The sequence below is a fragment of the Rhagoletis pomonella genome, unplaced genomic scaffold, assembly GCF_013731165.1.
Source record: "Rhagoletis pomonella isolate Grant_MI unplaced genomic scaffold, Rhpom_1.0 Rhpom_scaffold_00007, whole genome shotgun sequence".
Taxonomy (NCBI): domain Eukaryota; kingdom Metazoa; phylum Arthropoda; class Insecta; order Diptera; family Tephritidae; genus Rhagoletis; species Rhagoletis pomonella.
In genome coordinates this window covers 71,245,421-71,269,953 of record NW_023458561.1, presented here as the reverse complement: position 1 = coordinate 71,269,953, position 24,533 = coordinate 71,245,421, and the positions used below count along the sequence as shown (strand labels likewise).

Below are 24,533 nucleotides of genomic sequence, written 5' to 3'. Positions count from 1 at the left end.
TTGATTCGGCGTTTGTTGTGTACACAGCTTGACTTTTATAAAAAAAATTATAAACATGTTCACATGATTTCATGAAATGAGCTTACATATTTTTGTACCTACATTAAAAATAAGATTAAATAGTGACTTACCGAAAAAACGTGCGTTGTGACTTTTTTGAATAAAAAAAAATGATAATACCTGGGAAGAAGTAATTTTTTTCGGTTATTTGAGCCAATGCATTGCAATGGGATATAAATTAAAATTCCGAATTGATTCGAATATAAAATAATTTTGGAAGAAAACTAAGATGGATTATTAAAAAAACACACCAAGTCCGAATTCCAAACTTACTCGCAACACGATACCGATAATGAAGTGAAAAAAAAAAAACCATTTATAAAGAATCAGTTTGCTTTAGGACGGTGATGGGCATCGCCTTGCCCGCGGGCAAAGCTGTTTAAGCTTTTTATACATTTTGTATTGATGCATGCAGAGTAAAAGCTCTCTCCGCTCATCGCTTTTTTTTTTTTTATGAGCACCCTTGCAGTCGCCCCAAATCTTTAATCTTAGAGATAGACTATCTTTATTTCTCAAAAAGGAGAGAAAAGACTGAGTGGTTAGAGGTGCATACTTCCTTAAAAATTGCCGAACTTGATATAAGTTGTTTTGTCAAATTCGCAGAGAATAATCCTCCGTCCCTCGTATTTCGATGAAAAAGCTGTAACGAAAAGCACATCGTCTGCTAGGCACAACAACTTGGGAAACAGCATCTATTTTTTGTTTGTCGTCTTCGCGTTTGTTTATATTTGGGTTCGTTCATTGCAGCGCATTCTAATATGGAAGCCGAAAACTTACTAAAAATAATTATGTATGAAAATAAAACAAACTCAGCACTTTGGTGTGGAAGTTTTTTCAGTGCATTTTTGAGTTAATTTTTTGCTCTCGCATTGGATCGTTTGGTTGGCCCTCGGTGTCTGAGAAGTGTACACTGTACATACATACATATGTCCATATGCATGTGTGCAGGTACATATGTATGTATGTATGCATGTATATGTGTGTGCAAGCACATATGTATGAGCCGTTCAGTGCACAAATTGATGAACTCCATCAACAAAAAGTTGAGAGATGTGATCAAATAATGTACATTATCTTTTAAAATTTCATTTATATTACAAAATCAAATACAATAGTGTTGTTATAAATACTATGTACTATTGTATGTTGTATAAAGTTATTTTAACGTAATAAGTTGTGACTATACCAAGTGCTTTGACACCTAAATTTAAGATTTTTCAAAAACTGGAGTTAATCGATGTGTGCACTGAACGGCTCATATGTATGTACATATATGTGTGTGTGTATGTATAAATATACCCAGTCGGACCTGAAACTTCACTACTAAAATCTGCATTTTGTAATGCTTTGACTTCGGCAAATGAGTCCGAAAGCAAATAAAAACTCTACAAAGCTCTCCAAACCAACAACAACCACCTCATGCAAAATTGCCTTCTTAAGGAACCGCTGTACTTCACATCTGTATAAAAGCGAATTAAAGGGTTCATGTTTTTAGGAACTACTTCTGAGTGGAAAAAGCACTGTGCTATACGTATATTTTGGAACCAATTGACCCCGACTGGGTAGATGCACATGTAGGGATTCACTACACATGCATACTAGAGATGCCAGATCGAAGTAAAAGAAATCGATTCGAATCGAAATAAAAATAAAAATAAAAATAGTCGATGCAAGAAGAAATCGATATTCGACTTTTTTTTATTACAAATTAAAAAAAATTTAGTTTTACTTCAAAGTTAATTTTTTGAAGAAGCTTACCTGCATAGATTTTTTTGCCATACAGTCGTTTTGTATTTTTTTTTGCGTTTTCGCTAACTTTATATTTTACTTCTTAACTACCCTTTTTCGAAAAAAATCGCTACAAAACTGGATACATACTAAATGTTTTTTTCTAAATAGAGTAATTAAGGAGTGCAACATTTTTATGAAAATTTACATAAAGTTTAGTGGCCTTATTCATAAAAAATAAAGTAGCTTTATAAAAGGTTTATAAATTGAAAAATGTATGAAAACGTCAATTTATAAAGCTCTTTAAACCTACTTTATTTTTTATGAATAAGGCCATAGGATTTCAAATTTTTGTTGTATTAGCCATATAGCCATAATTTTATAGAGTTATTGGTAAAATCAAGTGTCGGTTTTTTGAATCGATTCACGGATCGAATCGGAATTAAGAAATCGACAAAGGAATCGAATCGGAAATGTTCAATTAATCGATCTTCGATTTAATCGATTTTAAAACGTAGATATGCCGTACGGGTAACTGAATGCACGCGTGTGCTCCTGCTTTGGTTAGTGCTGCCTGAGATCAGGATGACCGACCTCTTTCGCTGTACTATTCGGAATTTTCATATTTGAATATTTGTCTGAAATGCTTATGAAATTAGTTACCAGGGATTGAAAGGATAAAACATTCAATTCCGTAATTATATATGAAATTTGCCACCATAGAAATAAAATATATCTATTAGAAAAACTTATAGTAAATGTTCCAGATTTCGTTTTACGAAAATGCCTCCCATGGACGCATAATGGTGAATACATACATATGTATGTAAATATACGTCCATTAATTCGAGCATATACATACATACATAAGTATGTACATAAAACAAAATAAAATGTTGGTGCACACAGCAATTCAGCTTTCTGAAAAGGTAAAGGTCAACAGTATGAAGCGGTTGTGAACAGCTGTACTCTATTCAGCGGCCTTACCTGCAGGTGTACATCTACGAGCACATAGTACAGTGTACACGGTGCATACATACATATGTACAGTCCGCGACAAAACGATAGCACCTCAACATTTTGAACAGTTTTGACTATTTATATCTCTTATTTGTTTAATGCTAAATATTTTTATATAAAAGTATAGCTCTTTATCTAAGAAATCACATATAAATACAAACGTCAGACTATGTACAAAAATTCCCCAAACTTTTCATCCCAATTCCAAGCATTTTAATTTAAATTTCTAGAATAATTTTTGGTATTCAATTTGAAGGTTATTAAATTGTAGTACAATGAAGTGCAAGTTTGAAGTTGCTGAAAAGCTGCATACCAAAAATTAATTTAGAAATTATAATTAAAACACTTGGAGCTGTGATGAAAGGTTTGTGCAATTTTTGTACAAAGTTTGAAATTTGCTTTTATCTGGTTTTTGTTAGATAAGGAGCTGAACTTTGATAAAAAATTAATGACCTTAAAAAAGCAAAAGAAAAAGTGGGCAAAACCAAGTAAAAATGTTGATGTGCTATCTCTTGCCGCGGGCTGTGCACAAAGGTTTACCTAAACTCACCACCGAAAACAAACTTCTGTTATATGTAAACAATTATACACCGAAATTTGATCTTTTTCCGTGCTGCATCCGTACAATTATCAGTTAAGACCATAAGCCGAATATAAAATGCACGATTGAAGAGATATGCACATTTATGTATGTATGTATGTCCATACATTAGAGTGGGTAAATTTTTTTTTACATGCGCGCTTAACATAGAAGGATTCGAAGTGTAATTCCCGATGAATCTAAAATCAATTTGAAGTTTGCCAAATTGTGAAAATAGGTTTCCAAAAAATGAAATTGAATTGTGAAAATGCTAAGAAACCTATTTTCGCATTTTGGCTAACTCCAAATTAATTTTAGGTCCATGGTTTCTTCGGAAAATTTTGCTTAGAATTACACGTAGATTCTTTCTGCCTTATACGCTCATAGTCGAAAAAATCTCCAATACAAATTGACCCGCCCTAATGTACATAGATTAGGGTGCCACAGAACAATTTTTATTTTTTTGCAGAAACAGATATGCTTACCTCCTCAATTCTGTTCCTTTTGGGCTTAATAACGAACGCTGTGACTGATGAGTGGTTGGAGGTGCGTACTACCACTCCGTAGGGTTCGAACCCTGGCCCGAGAAACACATCTATAAATTGGAAACAGATTTTTCTAACAGCTAAAGAGCAAGAAACATCGATTTCATAATGATCTAAAAATAAAAATTTGTTAGGTATTTAGTTTTCATTTTCGGTCCCTAACTTATTTTTTTTTACCGATCACAGGTTTGTGCAGCTCCACTAATCTACTATGGCACCAGGGCGTTCGATGGCATTGTATTAATGCAGGTGTCCTATCTTAAGTTGAAGAGAAGGTTGGAAAGGAAGGAAAAATTGTTGGGGGTTTGGATATGGAGTTTCGCAGAAGAAAATTTCTTGAATTATCTAATGTACGTACATTAACACTTTAACAATGTTTGTACGTTCGTACATACCCAGTCGGGAATTTCGTAGTCACCTACTAAAATAGCCAACTTTTGGCACACTTATTACGGCTAACTTTTTATTGGTTTCTTTCAAAGTCATGCAGGGTTCAACCGAAGAAATATGTATGTATGTGTACAATTTGTTTCACAATTTTCACCTTCAACAAAAAAAAATTGTGTTCAAAAAGAAAAAAAAGAAAAAAACCAATTTTCATTGCGTTTTTTTTTTATTGAAAGCGAGAAGACGTGGATTTGACGTCGTATGTTATTTACAATAATGTAGCCTTAAATATACACTGCCCCTAACAAAGTATTCGCACAGCAAATTTTTCACAATATATGCAACAATTTTTATTCTAATATTTTTCCGCCAATTTTGTATAAATATATGGTTCATTCTACAACAAAAAACATAAAAATATAACTCCTAAACTTTGTGCAAAACTCGCGACTTGAGTATGCAGATTTGTAACCCAATCAATTCTATCATAATAAAGTACAAATTTTAAGTTGATACCGTTGATTTTTAGCAATTCTTATTTACGCAGTCTCTTCCATACAAACAATTTTTTTCGAAAATACTTTTATATTATTTAGCTTCTGGATATAATTCATAGACGTGTACAGGTGAAAATTTCTCAACTGGACCTCGGATTTCAGTCAAGTTCGAATTTTCGCGTGAAAATTTGTGGGTAGAGAGGTTTATAGATGTGAAAGGGATTCTGAGAATTTTTTTTTTTTAATTTTAATTTTTAAAGTTTTTATAAGCAAATATATTTTTAAGAAATCTTTTTTTCAAAACTCATTTTCTCTTAAAGTATTTGACGAAAGTTGATGAAATGAATTTTTTGTAAGCTTAAAAAAAAATATTTTTAAAATATTTTTAAAATATTTTTTTTTTTTTAACCTCATATAATAATGATGGCATTTTTGTAATTTTTAAGGCATTTTTAGTTTAAGTTTTGCATCGGAGGTATGTGATAAAATAATGCCATTAATTCCATTTTTTTTGGAGTTCACACACAACATTATTACCAGGGAACGGATTTTTAAGACCTAAGAACCCACAAAAAAAAAAAGGGAAAATAGGCAGGAAAAGGCACTAGAAGGCAAAATAAGGTACTAAATAAAGACAAAACCCGAAAAATAATTAAAAAATGCATTTATTTTAGAAATGTTTATTTTACAAGTAAAAAGAGAAAAACTATGAACTACATACTTTCATTATATCAAAAATTTCTACTTTGAATCTCTGACTATTTGCTCCATTTGAGTTTGTAAGTTAGTAGTTTTAGGTTTGTCGCGTATAGTTTTAGAAGCTCGTAATTTTAAGAACTTTTTAAGTATGTATTGTATTCTACAAAAAATTACGAATAATTTTATACCTTAGCAAGAGGTGTGCTTTCAGAATAATCCAACTTTTAAAGATAAAATATTCTGCAACCTTGAGCGTAATTTTTATTCCAAAAATTTCTTAATTGCAGGCATATTTGGAAAATACGTCAAAACAATCTAAATCTTTTTATAACTACTAAAATGTATCGCATTTTGTCATACTAAAATTTAATGGACTATAGAATTGCATACATGGAATTTTTCTAAAAGATCTGAGTAGAAAGTTGCAAATCAGTGTGCAAATTTATTGAATTTTCCTGAGTTTTGCACAAAGTTTAGAGATTTTATTTGTTTTTTGTTTTATGTTTTTTGGTGTAAAATGAGCTATATTTAAAAAAAAAAAAATTATCGAAAATAAATTTGAATAAAAAACTTTGTATATATTGCGAAAAATTCACTGTTCACCAATACGACGACGAAATATGTAAATATTTACTTATGTATGTTAGTGTTGCCAGATTTTTTGGCAGGCCATATGGGACAAACGCATAATTTGTCCCAAATATACGGGATTTACAAAAATTTAACGGGACAAATGAGAAATAAAGAATTTGCTTTAAAAGCCCAACTACGAACCATATATTTACAAAGGTGATCCATTTCATCAAAGTAATGTTCAGATTAGTTATAAGCTTATGATAAATTTCGTTTATTTCATGACAACACTTTTTACTTTATACAAAGATATGTGTGTACATAGACAAGGAAAGATAACGCGCTAATTAAACTTGAAAAAAAAAAATGTTCATCAAAATTTCGATTTTTTTTGAGTATGTAGTTTTATATGCCATTCAATTTTGTTATAATAAAGTGCAAGTTCCTAGTCGCTAAAATTACCATTGATTTTTTAGATTGTTTTTTTGTGGATGGTGTTGCGCACTTTCTTCCATATAAAAGTCAGTGTTGCTTACGCGTTATATGGAACAATATTCGCAACACCCTCCACAAAAAAAAATTCTTTAAAATCAACGGTAATTTTTAGCTATATTTCTCTTACAGAATTGCGTGCAATAATGCTTGCTAATGACCTGCTCACAATAATTGCGTTAAAGCCTGACCATATTGAGTAGAAGTTTACAGGTTGAAATGAATAATGAAATTGTCGAAAATTTTGGGAAAAATTTTGTGCCGGCGGAACATTTCAAATTTAATGCGAAATACGGGATGTCCCGTATTTGGCAGCGCTAATGTATGTATGTATGTAGTATGTATGTATGTGCATATGAATATCATCAACTCTTAAAATAGATAGGCGGTGAGTCATTCAAGAAATTTGGCTTAGGTCCACAATATTTCCTGCTTTGCGATTACATATATGTATGTATTAACTCTCCTTAATTCTGTTTATATGTTCCTTGACTTCAACTACCGCAAACGTGACTTGCCTCTGCTATTTGCATACATACATATTTCTCGCGCACATTTCCATACATCTACTGCTTGAAATCTGTTAAATTGATTTCGTACATAACGTAAATACAAAAGTAAATACCGTCGATCATTTCGCAATTCCACTTATCGCAGGCATGTCCACTCTTAGAGAGAGGTTTGTTCTTATATAGTTACATACATACATATCATTATTTGCCGATGGATGACGGCACTTTGTACTCATTCCGCTTTGAATCATATTCTCATTTGCATGAATTAAAACTTTATGTATGTATGCACGTTAGGGTGGTCCAAAAACAGTAAAGTCGGATTTTTAATGCTCTCGCCCCCTAGGATTGTTCTATATCGAATAAAAGTATACCCTTATTTTTTTATTTTGAAATCAAAAAATATTTAGAGGTCGCTCAAAGCGCTCAAAGTTTTCCATGTATTTTTATATAGGAAAACTATATTTTTTTCGATCGGAAAACTCTCTGGTTCTCTTCAGGAGACTTTCAATGATAATATCCAATTGCGTATTTAACCATTTTTTAATAATAACGAATTTTTATTGCTCGCCCCATTGCATTTTTCGGGGTTTTTGTGAGTTTTTGGCGGACGTATAAATTATAGTTGCAGTGAAAAAATGATTAAATAAACAATTGGGTATTATTACTGGGAATCTCCTGCAGATAAACAGAGATTTCTGGAAGAAAAATATTAATTTTTAACTATTCTATACCATTTCGACGAAAAGTTGATTTTTCCCCATATAAAATACATGGAAAACTTTAGGCGCTTTGAGCAACCTCTAAATATTTTTTGATTTCAAAATAAAAAAATAAGGGTATATTTTTTTAGGTATAGAACAATCCTTGGGGGTGAGAGCATAAAAATTCCGACTTTACTTTTTCACATGCATTTTTGGACCACCCTAATGCGCATATGTACATATGTAACTAAGAATGTCCATAAGTTGAGCTATAGAGCCATAAAATGGCATGAATATCTAATGATATCAAAATTGATATTTATTTGTTGGGAACTAATAACTCTATTTCGACGGCTGAGTGGAAGAACGCCCTATCTCAGAAAACTTTTCAAGAACGTTCTATTTCAGAATTTGGTTGAGGAGCGCCCTATCTCCGAATTTGATTAAAGAACGCTCTATATCAGAATTTGGTTCAAAAACGCCCTAACTCAGCAGAAAATACATTGGAAATATGCTGAGATAGGGCATTTTTTAACTGAATTCTGAGATTATGCATTCTTAAACCATATTCTGGAATAGAGTGTTCTTGAAAAGTTTTCTGAGATAGAGCTTTTTCGAACCGGCTGCCGAGATAGGCCCATCTTCCACTCAGGTATCGATAGATATGTATCTGGCTTATATATTTCATATCCAAGAAATTTTTGAACAAAACAAATACTGTTTTTTATAATTCCACCAAATTCTAGGTTTCGTTAAAAAAAAAAACTTAACAAATAAATATAAAAACTTAAAAAAAAAATTAAAGCAAGAATGATAGAAACATAACCAAACATCATAAAAATAAGGATGTTTATGGATGGGTATGTTTACGGCTCTCGTATATTCTATGTTCTTTGAGATAACGAAAGTTCTGGTCACGTCCGAAAAATGGTTGTTGAGCTAGAGAACACGGAGACTTCTATTAAATTAATAAAAAAAAGCACACTTACACGTCCCGACTTTTAAAAAGTATTCAGCGGGACAACTTTCTCAAAATCGGTACTGTCCGGCCAAAATCGGTACGAATGGTCACCGTAGCCTTAATATACAATATTATTTCAATACTTTAAGTTTGTGGGAAAACGCTATCAAAGTTTGGCCAATTCATACTTCAGTTGATATACCACAAGTACTTTTTCAGAAAAAAAAAACAAAACCGACTTCAATTCTCATATAAAAATTTAAGATCACCGTTAATTTATTCATGATCCGAGGATTGAATTTAAATCAAATTATTATGGGACCATCTGTGAGGTAAGATCTTTCATATAAAAAAAGTATTATAGAAATCGGTTAACGTGGTTCAAAGTTATGCGGTAACATACATAAAAGAAAATTTTCCGACGAACTGAAAACCTTCCCCTTTTTGTGAAGTCGGTTAAAAAGACAAATGGAAAGATATATGTATATTCGCCATTTTTGGGAAGTTTAGTCATCTGTTAAGTAGTTGTTAGACGTGGCACGTCTCCTTTCAAAAGTCTGTCCAACTGAAGAGTAGCCAAAAGAGATTGCAGGAGCAGTTACAGCTTGCACGTAAAGTGGCTTTCGAAAGCAGTTTACGGTGAATTCAGACAAGTCCAGTTTCATTTATATTACCAGACATTTTTATGCTTATAACAAAATTAATGACCCGCATTAAAGTATGCATAGTTTATCCATCGTACAGTTCCATAGGTAAAGTAACTCTTCTTCTTACCGTTTTTCCTGGCAGGCTGTACGTGTGTTTTTGGTTAGTGTATTGGTGTTTTTGGTTCAATGTGTTAGTGTATTTTGAATAAATTGTAATAGAAATGAAAGAAATTGTAAAAGATAAGAGCAAATGCCAACAAAAACAGGCGATCTCAGCTGTAGGCATTTTTTGGCAATAAGCTGACAGTTTTTTTTTTACTTAGGAAGCTGTACGATGTGTTTATCTATATGTATGTTCGACTTTTTTTATAACACCGTCAGCAAAAAATAAACATCACAAATCAACCGAATTTTTTAGCCACTTTAAATTTGCATTTTAACATAAAAATTAATGGGCTACCAAACTGCATACCCGAATATTTGATTCAGTAAAAATTCTTGAAATTTGTACTTTCATAATTTAAATGCTCTATATGAATGTACGATGAGGAGTTGGGGTTGTTTGTGTACCCACGCCGCAGAAATACTGAATACTGAAATACTAAAATGGATACAAGAGCCACAAGAAAGATGACATAACGCCCGCGGGCTATGGTTATAAACTAATGGCCTTCTTCATAAAAAATAAAATAGTAGATTTGAAGAGCTCTATAAAGTGACACTCTCATACAAATTTTCGATCTATGTATAAAGCAGTTAAAGTCCTTATTTTTTATGAATTTTGCTGTAAATTTGTACAAAATATACATAATTAAAATTAAGTAACAAATAATAAATTGTCAATATGTATTTTCAACCTGTAAAAGTAATGATGAATTTATTTAAGACCAAAAACTTTATAATTATTTTATTTAGGTTCCTCTTCTTGAGCCTCGTGATGAACCAGCTCACACTCACTACAGCCACGATCCATATTCGGTAGAAGTGTCGAGTTGCCGTGCGGCAAACAGCGAAATTGTGCTGTCTTTAGTACTGAAAAGTCATGATTGGACGGATTTGAGTGACAATAAAAAGGACAAAGTACTTGAGAAATTATCCAAGTTCTTTGCCATACCGAAGGTACTAAAAAATGTGAAAAATAAGAAATGCAACTAAATAAAATAATAATAATTTACTCTTTATTCACTGCATAGGAATTTATCGTTATGGAATCTGTAACAAAACGCGAACTCAGCGAAATGCAAAAGGAATCAATACGCAGAGGTCATAATAAGTGCCATAATAATTATAATCGTCCTCTGGGACGCGTAAGCTTTGTGGTAAGTTGGCTGGAATGTACATATGCGTGCAACTAATTAGCAACGAAATTCAAAACGATATTGCTTGCAAATTATGTTTATTTATTTATTTTTAATAATTTTCATTTAAAATATTATTCAATCTATATCAGAAACCACAATAACAAAAGTTGCAAAGCTTGCACAAATTGCCAAAAAAATTAATCAAACTTCAAAAAATTGTCATCAAAATTTCAAAATTTTTAATTAGACTATTTAGACAATTTTCGGGTATACAGTTTTGCAGCCCATTCAATTTTAGTATAATAAAGTGGAAGTTTCAAGTCGCTAAAAATTACCGTTGATTTTTTAGAATTTTTTTTGTCGAGGGTGTTGCGGATTTTTTTCCATGTAAAAAAAAATTTTGATGACAATTTTTTGAAGTTTGATTAATTTTTTTGCGATTTGTGCAAGCTTTGCAACTTTTGTTATTGTGGTGTCTGATATAGATTGAATTATATTTTAAATGAAAATTATTAAAAATAAATAAATAAACGTAATTTGCAAGCAACATCGTTTTGAATTTCGTTGCTAATTAGTTGCACGCATCTGTACATATGTATTTAGTTAACGTTGCATGTTATAATGAGCTAAGCCTTGTCAAATTCACAGTAACATAATGTCACGTTGTATATGTATATTTGAATATTTGCATTTTTTTGTATTTAGCTTGGCTGTGGATCTACATATTTCACAATGAGTGAGCCTATAAACAAACAAATTGGTGCCCAAATGAAAGATGGTTCTATCGATAATATAACTGGTGAAAAGTTCGGTTGGTGGGTCATCTGGCGCAAACAGTACAAAACGAGGTAAACAATGAACTTTATTCTTATACATACATATGTACATACATATTAATCAATTATTATTCTTAAATTTCACTGAAAAGAGCGCAACGTAGTCGACGCCAAACCGAGGGTTCTGGTACCGATGACGCCGGTGACGATTACGACTATGTATACGATGATGATGATGAAGATGTCGTGTAAGTATCGAATCAGAGTAATTTATGCTTTTATTCATACTATCGTAAGTGCAATTTCTTCGCTGTTGGCTGAGGAGAAATTTATTTTGTGGGATAATGTGAGGGCTGCTTCATATATTTTGCACCTGACCATAGGGAAGAGTAAAAATATTCTACACAGCTTCCACGTGCGTTAAACGACCTTGAACACGTTGGCTTTGATGTGCGGGAATAAAAAGTAGTCACTAAGTTATGTACCAAATTGAAGCTGTACTGCCAATTTGATGGTGTTGCTGGCCAAATAGGCGATTGATTGTTCCAGCTCGCATTGTATTTTTTTAATGCACAATTTTGTCATAGAATTTTTCTTATCTTATGCCCATTAGAAAGAATATATTTTTAATAGTCATCAAAGAGGGAAAACCAGTTTCGATGCTAGTCGATGACCTATGTATATACCTACGCGGTTTTTATCACTTATGACGAAATGCTTTCACATATTTTACACGTTTACTAACAGAGCTAAGAGCTAAAAAAAAAATTCACTTGCTCCTTAGCTTCTTAAAGAAAAAGTTCCGGTTAATAAATTTACTTATTTTTGTTTTTTATGCCATTGAAAACAACCGCGTTAAATAAATTTCCATTATATTTATTTTGCTTGGCAATACTGTTCAACAGTCAGAGTCACGTCGCACATAAGGCAAAAGTGACGATTTTGCTGAACAAAAATAACAAATGGTTTACTGCAAAAATGTTCTATGGATGCCACTACCCAATTCCTATGTAGAATTGCCCGGTGGTTCCGAAAATCGAGATATATTATTTTTATGGATAACTTTTAGAGATATTTGCAATTTACCGTTACCGTGGTTTCATTTAATTGCGTATCTGACGAACAAATAGTTTCTGAGAAATTAATTAATCATTTCTGGCACCTCTTGCTTTCTATGCAAAACTCTACCTACTCAGGTGTACGTGGCGTATGAGTAACACTCTTTTCTGCTCATATTTCATACAACAAATTCTTGCGCATTTTTATTTGACCAATCATTGGTAGCTTAATTTGCAAAAACACAGGAACTTTTATTTTTTTAATTTTTTTCCTCTTAAAATTTGAACTTTTTCCATTTTTTCATCAAAAAAAAACAAAAAATCTGGAATGATTAATTTCTCAGAAACTATCAAGGCTATCAAAAAGTGATGTATATGCGGTTTATGAAGAATTTTATTTGCTTCCATTTGCGTGACTAAGTGGAACCACTATTTTTTTTAACCTGAATAACGGTAAATTGCAACTATCTCGAAAACGTATCCATAAAAATTGCACACATACAAATTGCATAGTGGCGCCTGGAGAACAAAAACAAAATTAAAATTTGTGATCCAGTGTAATTAACTAATAAAATTGATTTGGGGTGTGGGAAGTTAATATTATAAGATGGTTTAAAACTATTTAAGCAAAAATAACTGCATTAATAAAAATATAAATTTACCGACCTCTGCGAAAAATGGTTTTATCCACTTTGATATGAAACATGATGGGTACATTTTGATATTTACATGAAATAAATAATAGTAACAGAAAAATATTGTACAGATTGATCTTGGACAACGTGGGGTCTCATCGTTTCGCTTTTGTATTTTTATATTTTTTTATTTGTGTGAATAGATTATTTTGTAGCTGTAAGCAAAATAAAATTAGTCCTAAAGTGATGCAAAGGGAAGGCTAAATTTTTGTGAGGGCTTTCTAAAAGACTTAAAAAATATTTTCATAAAAATCAAATGAGGGTACTCCGGGCGCTTTTTTTTATCATCTATGGAATAACTATTTTCTAGTTAATTTTATAAAACTTTTTTAAATAACTACATCTTTAAACTTAACTGCTACACGTAAACTAATGAAAAAAATAAAAACTTACTTGTAAAAAGGTCTTTTTTAATATAAAAATAATTTTAAGAAGTTACATCCACACACACATAGATATTAAATATTATCGCAATTTTCGATTTTTGTCCAGCTAAATTGTCACTTTTGCCTTATGTGGGTCGATTTCAACGGCGAAGAAAAAACGGATGACTTAACATCCCATTTTCTTTACTAGACAAAGTACATTGGGATCATATAAGTATGAATGTCAACCCATAAAAGTGCAACATACATATGTACATTTATATATTGAGCCCTAATCGCCAAAAAAACATAAGCGACATTGTTTTGCTTTAATTTTCGTTTAGATGCAAAGTGCTACTAGAGCATGTAGATGCATTTCATCATTAAAAAACAAAAAAAAAAAAAACAATTTAAAAAAATGTCGTCTACGTTTTTTTGTCGGTTTTGGCTCGATATGTAAATAAATAAATAAATAACCAGTAATTTTTAACCAAAAAACACAACCGACTTAAATTTTCATATAAAAATTTAGGAGCATCGTTGATTTCTTCACGATCCAATGATCGGGTCTAAACCAAACTACTAGTATCGGACAACCCTTCAGGTACCACCTTTTCGATTAAAACGAAATTATTGAAATCGGTCCACGTGGTTCAAAGTGTAACTACATAAAGAAAATATTCCGACGAATTGATAATCTCCACCTTCTTATTTTAAAGTCGGTTAAAAAAAATTTTAATGGGAGTGGCAGCGGGGCGATGAAAAAAAACCTTTGCTCCGATGCCAAGAATGATAAAATACAAGATTGCGCATTCTCGGCGGCGATGTCATTTCTCGTGTAAAAGTACACAAAGCCGAAGAGGAGGATAAGAGAAAATGTTAGAAAAGTCAACTTTCTTTTAATATTTCATTTTACGATAGGAAACGTTTTTTTTATTGATTTACATTGTGAAAATATATGATTTGTAATAAAAATTAATAAGGAAAGTGTAAAAAACGGTGAAATAATAGTGAATTTCAGTGGATTTAAAGTTTTTGTGGGCGTTGTTTACTATAAAATGAGAACTGTCAAAGTCGGCAAAGCTAAAGTAGCGGTTCGCGGAATGCCTCGCCTTCTGTTCGCTACATTATGTTCCGCAGTCCTGTTTACTTAATTTCTAAAATCCATTTTTTTTTTGTTTTTATTATTGTAACTGAAATTAAAATTTGTATTTATGTTTTTCTAGAGAAAACGTGACGGAGTTACCAGCTGTCACCACTCATGCTCATCGCCACCATCATGGCGTCGGACAGGTGAGTTTCCTATTGAGTCGAAAAAATTCAAGCCTTTTGCATAACATCAAATAGAATTAAATAATTTAAGTGTTTCGCGAGGAGTGGTTTACGTATTCGTGGTTATTGTTTAGGTTTTCACTTATTTCAATAATGCACTTTGTAATTAAATAAATGAATCGTTTACTTGTCAAAACGAAGTTAAGAAAATAACTCAGACAATCATACATACATACATTTCCGGTAAACACTTTCGCTCTCACGCACATAAACACGGCAATAAGTATTTGATTAATCTTATAAAAATATAAGACATCTTTATTAACCTAATGATGTTTCTTCTTTGGTCTTTTTCTTCTTTCCGTCTTTTCCTGTGCTAACCTTCAAACGTTTTCTGTGCATTCAAATTGTATTTCATATTGACTAACTGTAAACGTTTATTATTACATTCATATACATTGTATGTATGCGGCTATTCATGGGCACATAAAAACACGCATATATACACACACTCACATACTCATATGCACACACATTTACGCACGACCGACTGCCTATATTTTACATTGTAACGTCAACGGTAGTCAAATGTCGGAGATAATAATTCGGGGATATCATCAGTTTTGGCATCTTCGGAATCAAGTGGCCAAATCACACAGCCGGTAATCGATCGATCGGACAACGCAATTGAGGAAAAGGTTCCAGCTGTGGCGCCTGTGTCATCAAGCCATCAAGCCAAGCAGTCTCCGTCAACGGGCGAATCGAACTTCCTGGTACCAAATAAAGAAAGCAACATCGACGAAGAAATAGTTGAGAGCGTTTCGCAGCTGGAATCGGTTATAACCAAAACTATCGAAAATACGAAAAACATCAAAGAGCTCCCTGTTATAGAAGAAGAAGAAGGCGGCGAAGATGTTCCTGTGGCAGTGGAAATTGAGAAAGAATTGGGTATACCGAACACACTTGAAGAGCTCAATACACAACTCGCCCAATCAAACGATTTAGATACAAATGTCAATTTAAAAAAGAATCAACCAGTAACCTCTAGTTCTGGGCATGAGTTAACAACAACAAGTGACTCAACACAATTACCGTCACAATTTCGCATTGAAAATAACATTGAAAATGAATTTTACTCGTTTGGAGCAGCTGGCAATGTTTCTGTTGAGCCGAATGCTAAGGGTAGGTCAGGTGCTTCTATTGTTCAAAATAAGAATGGACGACTTGGTACTGGTTTTACAAACAAATCTACGCCACCATTGATTTTAAATGAGTTGGAAGTAGCTGCATCAACACCTCCGTCTATTGTGGAATTAGACACTTCGTCGTCAGCAGCGATTACTTTGGAGCCGTTTATGCTCAGCACTACAATTGCAAATCCTATGAATGCGGGAATGGCAAATATTGAAACGGTTTCATCGTTACCACTCTCAGTAAATGAGAGTCAAAAAACCGCGGCAACAACACTATCACCTCTTTCATCGGTAAATGCAGCCGTAGCCGCGACTTCATTATCCGCATCCACGTATTTCACTGCTTCGACCCCTTCTGCGCTTTCATCATCATCATTCTCTGTATCACCTTCGACCGTGTCTACGACGGCGTCTTCGTTTACTTCGTCATTCGCGTCCCCATCAATATCATCAACAACCACAGCTTCATTAACGACAACAACACCATCCATCACCACACCACCACTGTTAACTAAGGTAAATACTGAGTAGCTGTCATTCATTCTCGTTCTTGAACATTTATACTCTTAAAAAAAAAAATTGTTTCTACTAAAAATTGTTAATGTAAAAATGTTACATACTTACCTACATATATGTATGTATGTATTTCCACTATCGTCCTGTGTTTTCCTATGGCTCGGTATTTTACGCTAGTATTTTAACTAAGTTTTCCATTTGTGTTGTTGTTTATGTATAATCATTCATGAGGTTGAATACTTACTCGGCAGATTTGTAATTCATTTTAGTTTTAAATACATAAGTAAGTGTATTTTTTACGAAATTTGCTCTTTGGCGACATAGTGAATCTACAGCTATGATTTTATGAGTTGTTATTTTTCTGCTTTCCAAATTTTCATACATATATTTTCCATATTTGTTTGGATGACTTTATTTACATATATACATATGTACATATGTACTAGTCCGGTCGAAATTCAAGTCAATGCTATTTAGTTTTTGACACGACTTGGCACTCGATATTTACAATGAGGCTGATATTATTAGATATATCGAGTGTAGGTAACTATGTACATATCGTCGGTGATATGGTCTATGTCAAGTAGTACCCTTGGCACTTGGATGGTATGTTACCTGCACCGGAATGCATCTGAAAATCGATACACTCTCATAAACTTATGACAAAACTGTCTTCCTTTGGCTGTTAAATATGAACGGTTATAAGAGGCGATCAGATACGGGTGACGGAGTCGGAAGGTAATGAGGAAGCGGGTCATCTTGCCAGACTGGCTGCTGCCTCGATCTCGATAGAACCGGAGCCCTTTCTTTCAATAAAGGAAGCGCTCGGGAAAGAAAACACCAGGCCAAGGGAACTGCATTGGCATAATACCATTGGACTTCGTCAATCAAAAAGATTACTAGGAGGGTACAATCTAAAAAGATACAGGATACTCATGGGCCTCCATAGGGAGAAACTAAGGATCATTAAAGGGCCACTGCAGGTTAGGAGGTCACTTGCCAAGGAGACTTCATTACACCTCCTTCTGGAGTGTGAAGCGGTAACAGAAAGAAGTGAGAGGAGCATAGGGCTTTTATGCCCAAGAGATGAGCAAATACATTCTCTACCCCTGGGATCTGTTCTGAAATTTCTAAAGTCTCTAGGGGCTAGTTGAGGTACTGTGAATCATGGTTGCCATTTTGGCAACCATTTTTGGTACATTTTTTCTAGTTTGGTACACTGGTACATAACTTTTGGATTTGGATTATTTTTAAAATCGTACAAAAATAGATAATTACACAGTGTTAGTAAAAAGCATAAAGTAGAAATACCTGGGAAGTTATGTATATTTTTTGATAGGCCTCTTCGAGTAAAACCAGAATCGAAATATGAAGTTTGCCAAACACCCCCAAAATCTTGATTTACCGTTAAAAATGCAGTTTTCGTACTTTTGCGCACTTATAAGCCTGTAACTTAGTTAATTATGAACAGAGTTTCGGTTTATTGCCGGGTTTAATAAGAAGAAACTTGGCCTTTTCAAACGATATTTATGCGAATAAAGAAACCTTAAGAGATCTGTGTGTATTTACCCAGCAAACACATTTTTTTAACTTATTTTTTCGCCTTTTTTAATTTTGGTAAGGTTTTTACGCACTTTTTCGTAAGAAAACCATACTAGTCCCAAATTGATTGTAAAACCAAATTTAATAACGAAAAAACTAGTGTTTATTTTCAAAAATCGGATGCAAGTTTACTGAGTTATTTAACTTTTTATGAAAACAAAATTTTTGCAAAAATGCTATTTTTGACCCTGCTACTCAAAACTGTTTTTTTCTTAATTCAGCATCATCAGTTTCTCGTTGTAGAATATTCTGAAATCATTTTTATACCCAAGCGCACTTGTGCACAAGGGTATTATAACGTTGTTCACATAACGGTTTTTTGTAAGAGCCACAACGAATCGAGGTAGATATAGAAAAATTTATACATAAATGAGTAGCATGGTACAATAATTACAGGTATTGTCTTCCCAGAGAGCGCATATTCCGATCTGCCTTATTTGAAAAACTTCATTGTTGCCCACACTAAAAGGTTTACCGCTAGGGAAAAGGGATATTTCCATACCCCATATACCATATACATATCGTCGCCTGGGTAAAAGATTGTCGTATGTTAATTTCGGCAGGTTGTGGGAAATCGCGATTGAAGTTTGGAATAGAATTTCTCAAAAACGCGAAGATAGATTTTCTCCAAAGTCTCTGAAAATGTTACTAGTTCACAAAACTCTTAAATTATTTAATTTTTAATGTTTAATGTTAATTAGCTTTGAGTTTATGAAGGATTTTCTTTAGTAAAATTTTGTCGTAAGCGTCATTTGTCCACAATTTGGCAGCCACTTTGTATGAAATACGACATCAAAATTTTGATCAAAATTTCTACCAAATTAACGACACTTTTTACTCAATATCTCGGAAACTAACGGAGATATGCAAAAATGGGGAACACCATTTCTAAGATATTAATTAGTTTAATATGACTGCATCACCAACTAAATTTTTACTAAATTATCAAAAAAATTGTAGTCAATATCTCGGAAACTAAAGGAGATGTCTAAAAACTGATAACACCAAAGTATATAACTGCATCTGGAACTAAAAATCGTCAAAATGGCGCTTACGACAATCTTTTACCCAGGCGACGGTATGTTCACGTATTTTTTTAAACAAAAATTCTTGCAGAGGACTTATTTAATTTGCAAAAGCCGAAAAAAACGTGTGCTTCGTAAATAGATTAAAAATTTGTAAGGCTCACTTCAGGAAGGAAATTAATTTGTATGGGCATGTTAAAACCCATTCCACCGTAAGTATTCAAAAATTCGTTAACAACCGTGACATATTTAGTCGTCGTTTCTGTCGTTTCCAAAGAAATTATTGCATAGCGCTACAAACCACTTCCATGGACGTTTTCTACATAGCTTAGCTTATTCAAAAAGCTCACTTCGCTCATAATTTTACGAAGTTAAGGCCCTAGGAAAATACCTAAAATTCATAAAAAGAGATAAAACCGATGAAAAAGTACTAGATGAGAGAATACAAAATTATTACCTTTTATTTGGCTTCACTTAATTTTTGGAACACCACTTTAAGATGACAAATAGCGTTGCTATTTACATCCATTTTTTTTTACTATTAGGTGTATTCTCGGAGTCTTGCAAAACCCTTGCACGGTGCATATAGATTGCACCAAAAAAACCGGTTTTCCTATGGGACAGCGTTGCGAACCGTGCAAGGCTTTGCAAGACTGTGAGAATACCCCTATAGTTTCATATATCCTAGCTTGAAATGCAGTGGTTGTAGGACAACATTTTCAGCTTTAACCAATCGGACGTTTAAAACGTTTTGCGGCCTATTTAATGCGGCTCTCGGGATGGCCATACTTTGCTATCATAGAAAACTTCAAATAAAAAAAAAACTTTCAAGTAAAAATTATAGCCAGAAATAATATTTTTATTTTTATTTGTTTTCAGAAAAAGTTTAGTAACTCAGTAAACTTTCGTACGATTTTTGAAAACAAACACTGGGGTTTTCGCTTTTAAATTTAGCTTTACAATTATTTTAGGACTAGTAATGTTTTCTTATAAAATAGTGCGTAAAAACCTCACCAAAATTGAAAAAAGGCGTTTGCTGGGTAAATACACACAGATCTCTTAAGGTTCCTTTATTCACATATATGTATATCGTTCGAAAGGGGCTGTCTGGCAAATTTCATATTTCGATTCTGGCTTTACTCGAAAAGACCTACCAGAAAATATACATAACTTCACAGGTATTTTTTAGTGTCGCACAGTGTTATTACTTACATACATCAATTTTAATAAAAAAGCTGATAAATGAACTAACAAATTCGCATACTTTTAAAATGTATATTTGGTACATGTTTTGGTCCACAAAAAATTAGGTAAGTGGCTGTGACGACCTGAGGGCACAATAGACCTACTGGTCGCAGTGCTTTATTCAAGTATCTATCTTTGTGCGCATTTTACCGTTTTTAGTAAATTTCTCAGGTTATTAATTTCGCTAATTAGTTGAAAGTGGAGTTTTCTTAATTCGCCATGTAAGCAAATAGAACGTAGTTTCCGAAAGCTCGATTTTTAGAAAGTAAAACTGCTTTCGAAACTCACATTACATACAAGGTGACAGACTATTCAAATCCAGTTGTACTTGCCTCGTCTAACATCTCTTTTAGTTTATTTGATTACAACAGCAAATTTAATGAATGTATGTACATATGTATCTCTCTGTTCATATTCACCTACATAAATATGTGTATGTATGATTATTCTAAATGTGACAATATTATATTTGTAATTTACAAAATCACGTATTACTGGCTGTATGTCTATTATATTATGCGTGGATGCCACAATGCAGCAACAGCAAGTGCTACAACAAACACAACGCCACCAAACAGTAAACCAATCTACGAATTCATTTGAAAAGTTTGCGTTCGCTCCATCGACTCCAATAAGTGGTGAATATTCGGAAGATCCCCAAAAAAGTGTTTCAGAAAGTGGGCAAAATGTTTCCGCTATGCTTACTACACAGAGGTTGCCATCTTCAGATACAACTACAGCGCAAAGCATGCGGAGTGAAAGCGATGCCAACGAATCCGGTGCGTACACAGAAGCCGGTAAACCCTTTGAATCACCAACAACAACGTCAACTTTTATGACAACGTCAGTTAGCAGAGATATCAAAAAGGTGAAAACCCTGCTAATAAATCTAAATGCCAAATATTGTTCATGAAATCGCTATGTTGCGGGGCGTATTCATCAAAAGTTAAAAAAATAAAAAACAAAACAAAAAGAGCAATCAAATTAAAAGCTCACAATCGTGGAGTGTGCAATTTTAAGAAAAAAAAAATCAAAATAGTTGAATGCATGTGTGAAGACGAAACACATTTGGTTAGCACCTAATATCCAGGCTACACCTGTGCAATCCTACCCAGTCCGAACACCCAGCCAACCACCACCACCTGCATGTAAAAACATATAGCAGTGCATCGTTCATTATTTAGCGAATAAATTGGCGTCAAAATGAAATTCAATGTGGCCTACAGTCGACTTTCCTTCGTTGACTGCTGTTTTGTATTTTTTTTCAGATTTACATATAACTGAACTTCGTTAATCATCACATATTACTTTTGCACATTCACACCTCATAAAGTTGTTAATTGTCTTACTGTCTGTTGCATGGCTACTAAATTAAATCTATTTTGTTGTATGTCTTGTACGTACATATGTATGTATGTAGATATGTACATACACATTTAAGTATGAAAAAAAAACTCCGCTATGGAGAATACTAACCTTTTCGCAATTTCGTAGATATTTACGTAGAGAGTACGGACTTTATAGGAGAAAACAATTTATGTAATGTTTAAGGTACCGTTCTTTTCGTCTGCTGAAATTAATCTCAAATGTTTGTACAATGCTTACGGGTACGGGTATGTTTAGGGGAACTACTATTGTATTAAAGAACGAATATCTCAATAATTTTTCTCTTATCATTTAATGTTTAATATAAAGGAAATGGTTGCATGCATATTTCAATTTCAATTTCAAACATCTTCCCTTAAATAAGCTATAGAAACTTATTCCGTTTATTTCTTTTCAAAAAACATCTTCAAATCGCAACACTAAACAATCAACGAATCGAAATCAGGATGACAATGAGACGAGCACACTACTGCCAGGACAAGACTCCAGTCGCACGGTAAGCTGCATATAAAATATACATATTTGTGCTAAAAAATAAACTCAGACATTTCTCCTTCACAAAATTTTAGTTACAAATACCTTTAATATAAGTATAAAGTGTAATTGTGAAAGACTTAAAAAATTAAACGTCCGTGTACCACTGTGACATGTACACAAAAATTTTATACTCAACCGTTCCATAATTTCCAATACTTTTAGTCGCACTCCACAATTGACCAGTACGGTAGCTCTCCCACAACTACGATAAGTTCATCAACAACCTCAACGTATAGTACGACACCCACAACAGTGAGTGAGGCTATCTCGCCCTCTGCTGGCTCTGGCGATTACGTTGAAGCTAAAGTGGAAAACACGCCGCCGATGATTCGCACTCGCTTGCAGAAGTTCGCTGTAACATCTGGGAAAGCCTTCTCGTATTCGGTGCCGCAGGATACCTTCTTTGATACCGAGGACCTTACAAATCTGCGCTTAGATTTGACAGACAAGGATGGACGCGAATTAAAGGCCTCATCTTGGCTGCAGTTCAATCCCGAAACACATGTCCTTTATGGACTGTAAGTATGAATTATACTCTACGGTTTTTATCTACATTATAATGAAATTGATTCGCTTGTTTGCTTGTAGGCCGTTGGACGATTCTGTATCGAAATGGCAATATCGGTTATCGGCAACCGACTCCGGCAATGAGTCTGTAACGGAGACTCTTGAGATATCTGTCCAGCAGCATCGCGGTGTACGCACTGTCAACCACGAGATAAGCATAACTGTAAAGATCAATGAGAAAAATATGCACAACATTGATTGGCAGCTAAAACTGATGCGCGGTTAGTAAATTGAACGTTCGTTTTTATTTGGAGATAAATAAGCATTAATTCGCTTTTCTGTTTTCGTTTTAGATGTTGCTTCAACTTTGGGCGATGAAAACACCAACTGGATTGTGGTGCGCGAGATTCGTCCAATGCCGCAGGACCCGAATACGGCCACTTTTGTGTATTTCAACGAAACGTTTCCCACCAGCGAGTGCCCAGAGGCAGAACTCAATAAATTAGTGAAGCGTTTGGATGCAAGTCGTCTGAGTGATTTGGTGTATCCTACATTGAGTGTGAAGTCCATAACTGGCCAGTTAATTGGTTCCTGCCAAAAAACGCATTTAACTAAGCCGAAACCCACAACTCACATATCAACTAATGTACCTCCACTACCCCGTAATCAAGTGGATCGTGTCAATGCTACTGTTGGTCATTTGCTTGTTTACAAAGTTCCGAGTGACACATTCTACGACCCCAACGACAACGAGCAACTAACGTTGACGCTAAAAACCAAAGACCACAAGGAATTGAATCCTAGGCACTGGTTGCAATTCGATTCGAAGAATCAAGAGTTCTATGGCATACCAAAGAGTGGGGATGCTGGTTCAGAAGAGTACTTGTTGGTCGCCCAAGATGCTGGCGGGCTTACTGCAACAGATGCATTGGTGGTGGTGGTGAATCACGCTCCTAAAAAGGAGTTTAGTGTCTACTTCAAAGCGTACCTGGCAATTCGACATGAGCAATTTAATGCCGATCTTCAGCGAAAATTTGTAGAGCGTGTTGCTCATCTGTTCGGTGACTCAAATACACAATATGTGCAAATTCGATCGGTGACGACACATCACGACTCAGACAGTACGATTGTTAACTTCTATAACACGAGTTTGTACAAGTCGCATAATCGTTGTCCTGAAGAGGAAATTGAGGCAGTTCGCAGTGTGTACTTGGTTAAGGATCATATGGTACGCGACCATGTTAAAAAAGTGCTTGGACCTGAATTAAATCTTACGAATGTTCAAGCGTTGCCATTGGGCTTATGCCATCGTAAGTTTCAATTTATAAGCTGCGTTTCGGAAATGTTCTTAAAAGTTGTTCACACTATCTATTATATTTAGCTCAAACGGATATTATACATCGCGACTATGTACCCACGAAGACGGATCAGCCAACGCTGAAGTCCAGCTTCAGTGACGAGTATTTGTATACAATAATACTTCCGGCCGTGATTATAATCAGCATGATTATAATCGCTTTGCTTATTGCTTGTTGTCTGCATCGTCGTCGTCGAAAGAGCGGCAAAATGGAACTCGGTAAGGATAACTAAAAATTTTCCTATTCATTAAAGTTAAAAATTGAAAACGGTATTGGAATATTGTTTACGATT

At 33.9% G+C, this 24,533-nt stretch overlaps 1 protein-coding gene across 3 annotated transcripts in view; it reads left to right on the top strand.

The window, feature by feature from the left end:
• LOC118743513 overlaps positions 1 to 24,533 on the top strand; it is a 104,262-nt gene that overhangs the window by 74,978 nt on the left and 4,751 nt on the right. Inside the window, exons 3-14 of one of the 3 annotated variants that reach the window (XM_036476244.1) lie at positions 10,321 to 10,524; positions 10,599 to 10,724; positions 11,412 to 11,554; positions 11,635 to 11,730; positions 14,827 to 14,893; positions 15,457 to 16,581; positions 20,992 to 21,321; positions 22,285 to 22,335; positions 22,539 to 22,894; positions 22,965 to 23,164; positions 23,237 to 24,193; positions 24,265 to 24,459. In XM_036476244.1, the coding sequence (XP_036332137.1) occupies positions 10,321 to 10,524; positions 10,599 to 10,724; positions 11,412 to 11,554; positions 11,635 to 11,730; positions 14,827 to 14,893; positions 15,457 to 16,581; positions 20,992 to 21,321; positions 22,285 to 22,335; positions 22,539 to 22,894; positions 22,965 to 23,164; positions 23,237 to 24,193; positions 24,265 to 24,459 (3,850 nt within the window). The remainder of the gene's footprint in view (positions 1 to 10,320; positions 10,525 to 10,598; positions 10,725 to 11,411; positions 11,555 to 11,634; positions 11,731 to 14,826; positions 14,894 to 15,456; positions 16,582 to 20,991; positions 21,322 to 22,284; positions 22,336 to 22,538; positions 22,895 to 22,964; positions 23,165 to 23,236; positions 24,194 to 24,264; positions 24,460 to 24,533) is intronic. The other 2 variants (XM_036476245.1, XM_036476246.1) reach the window with 2 other exon arrangements.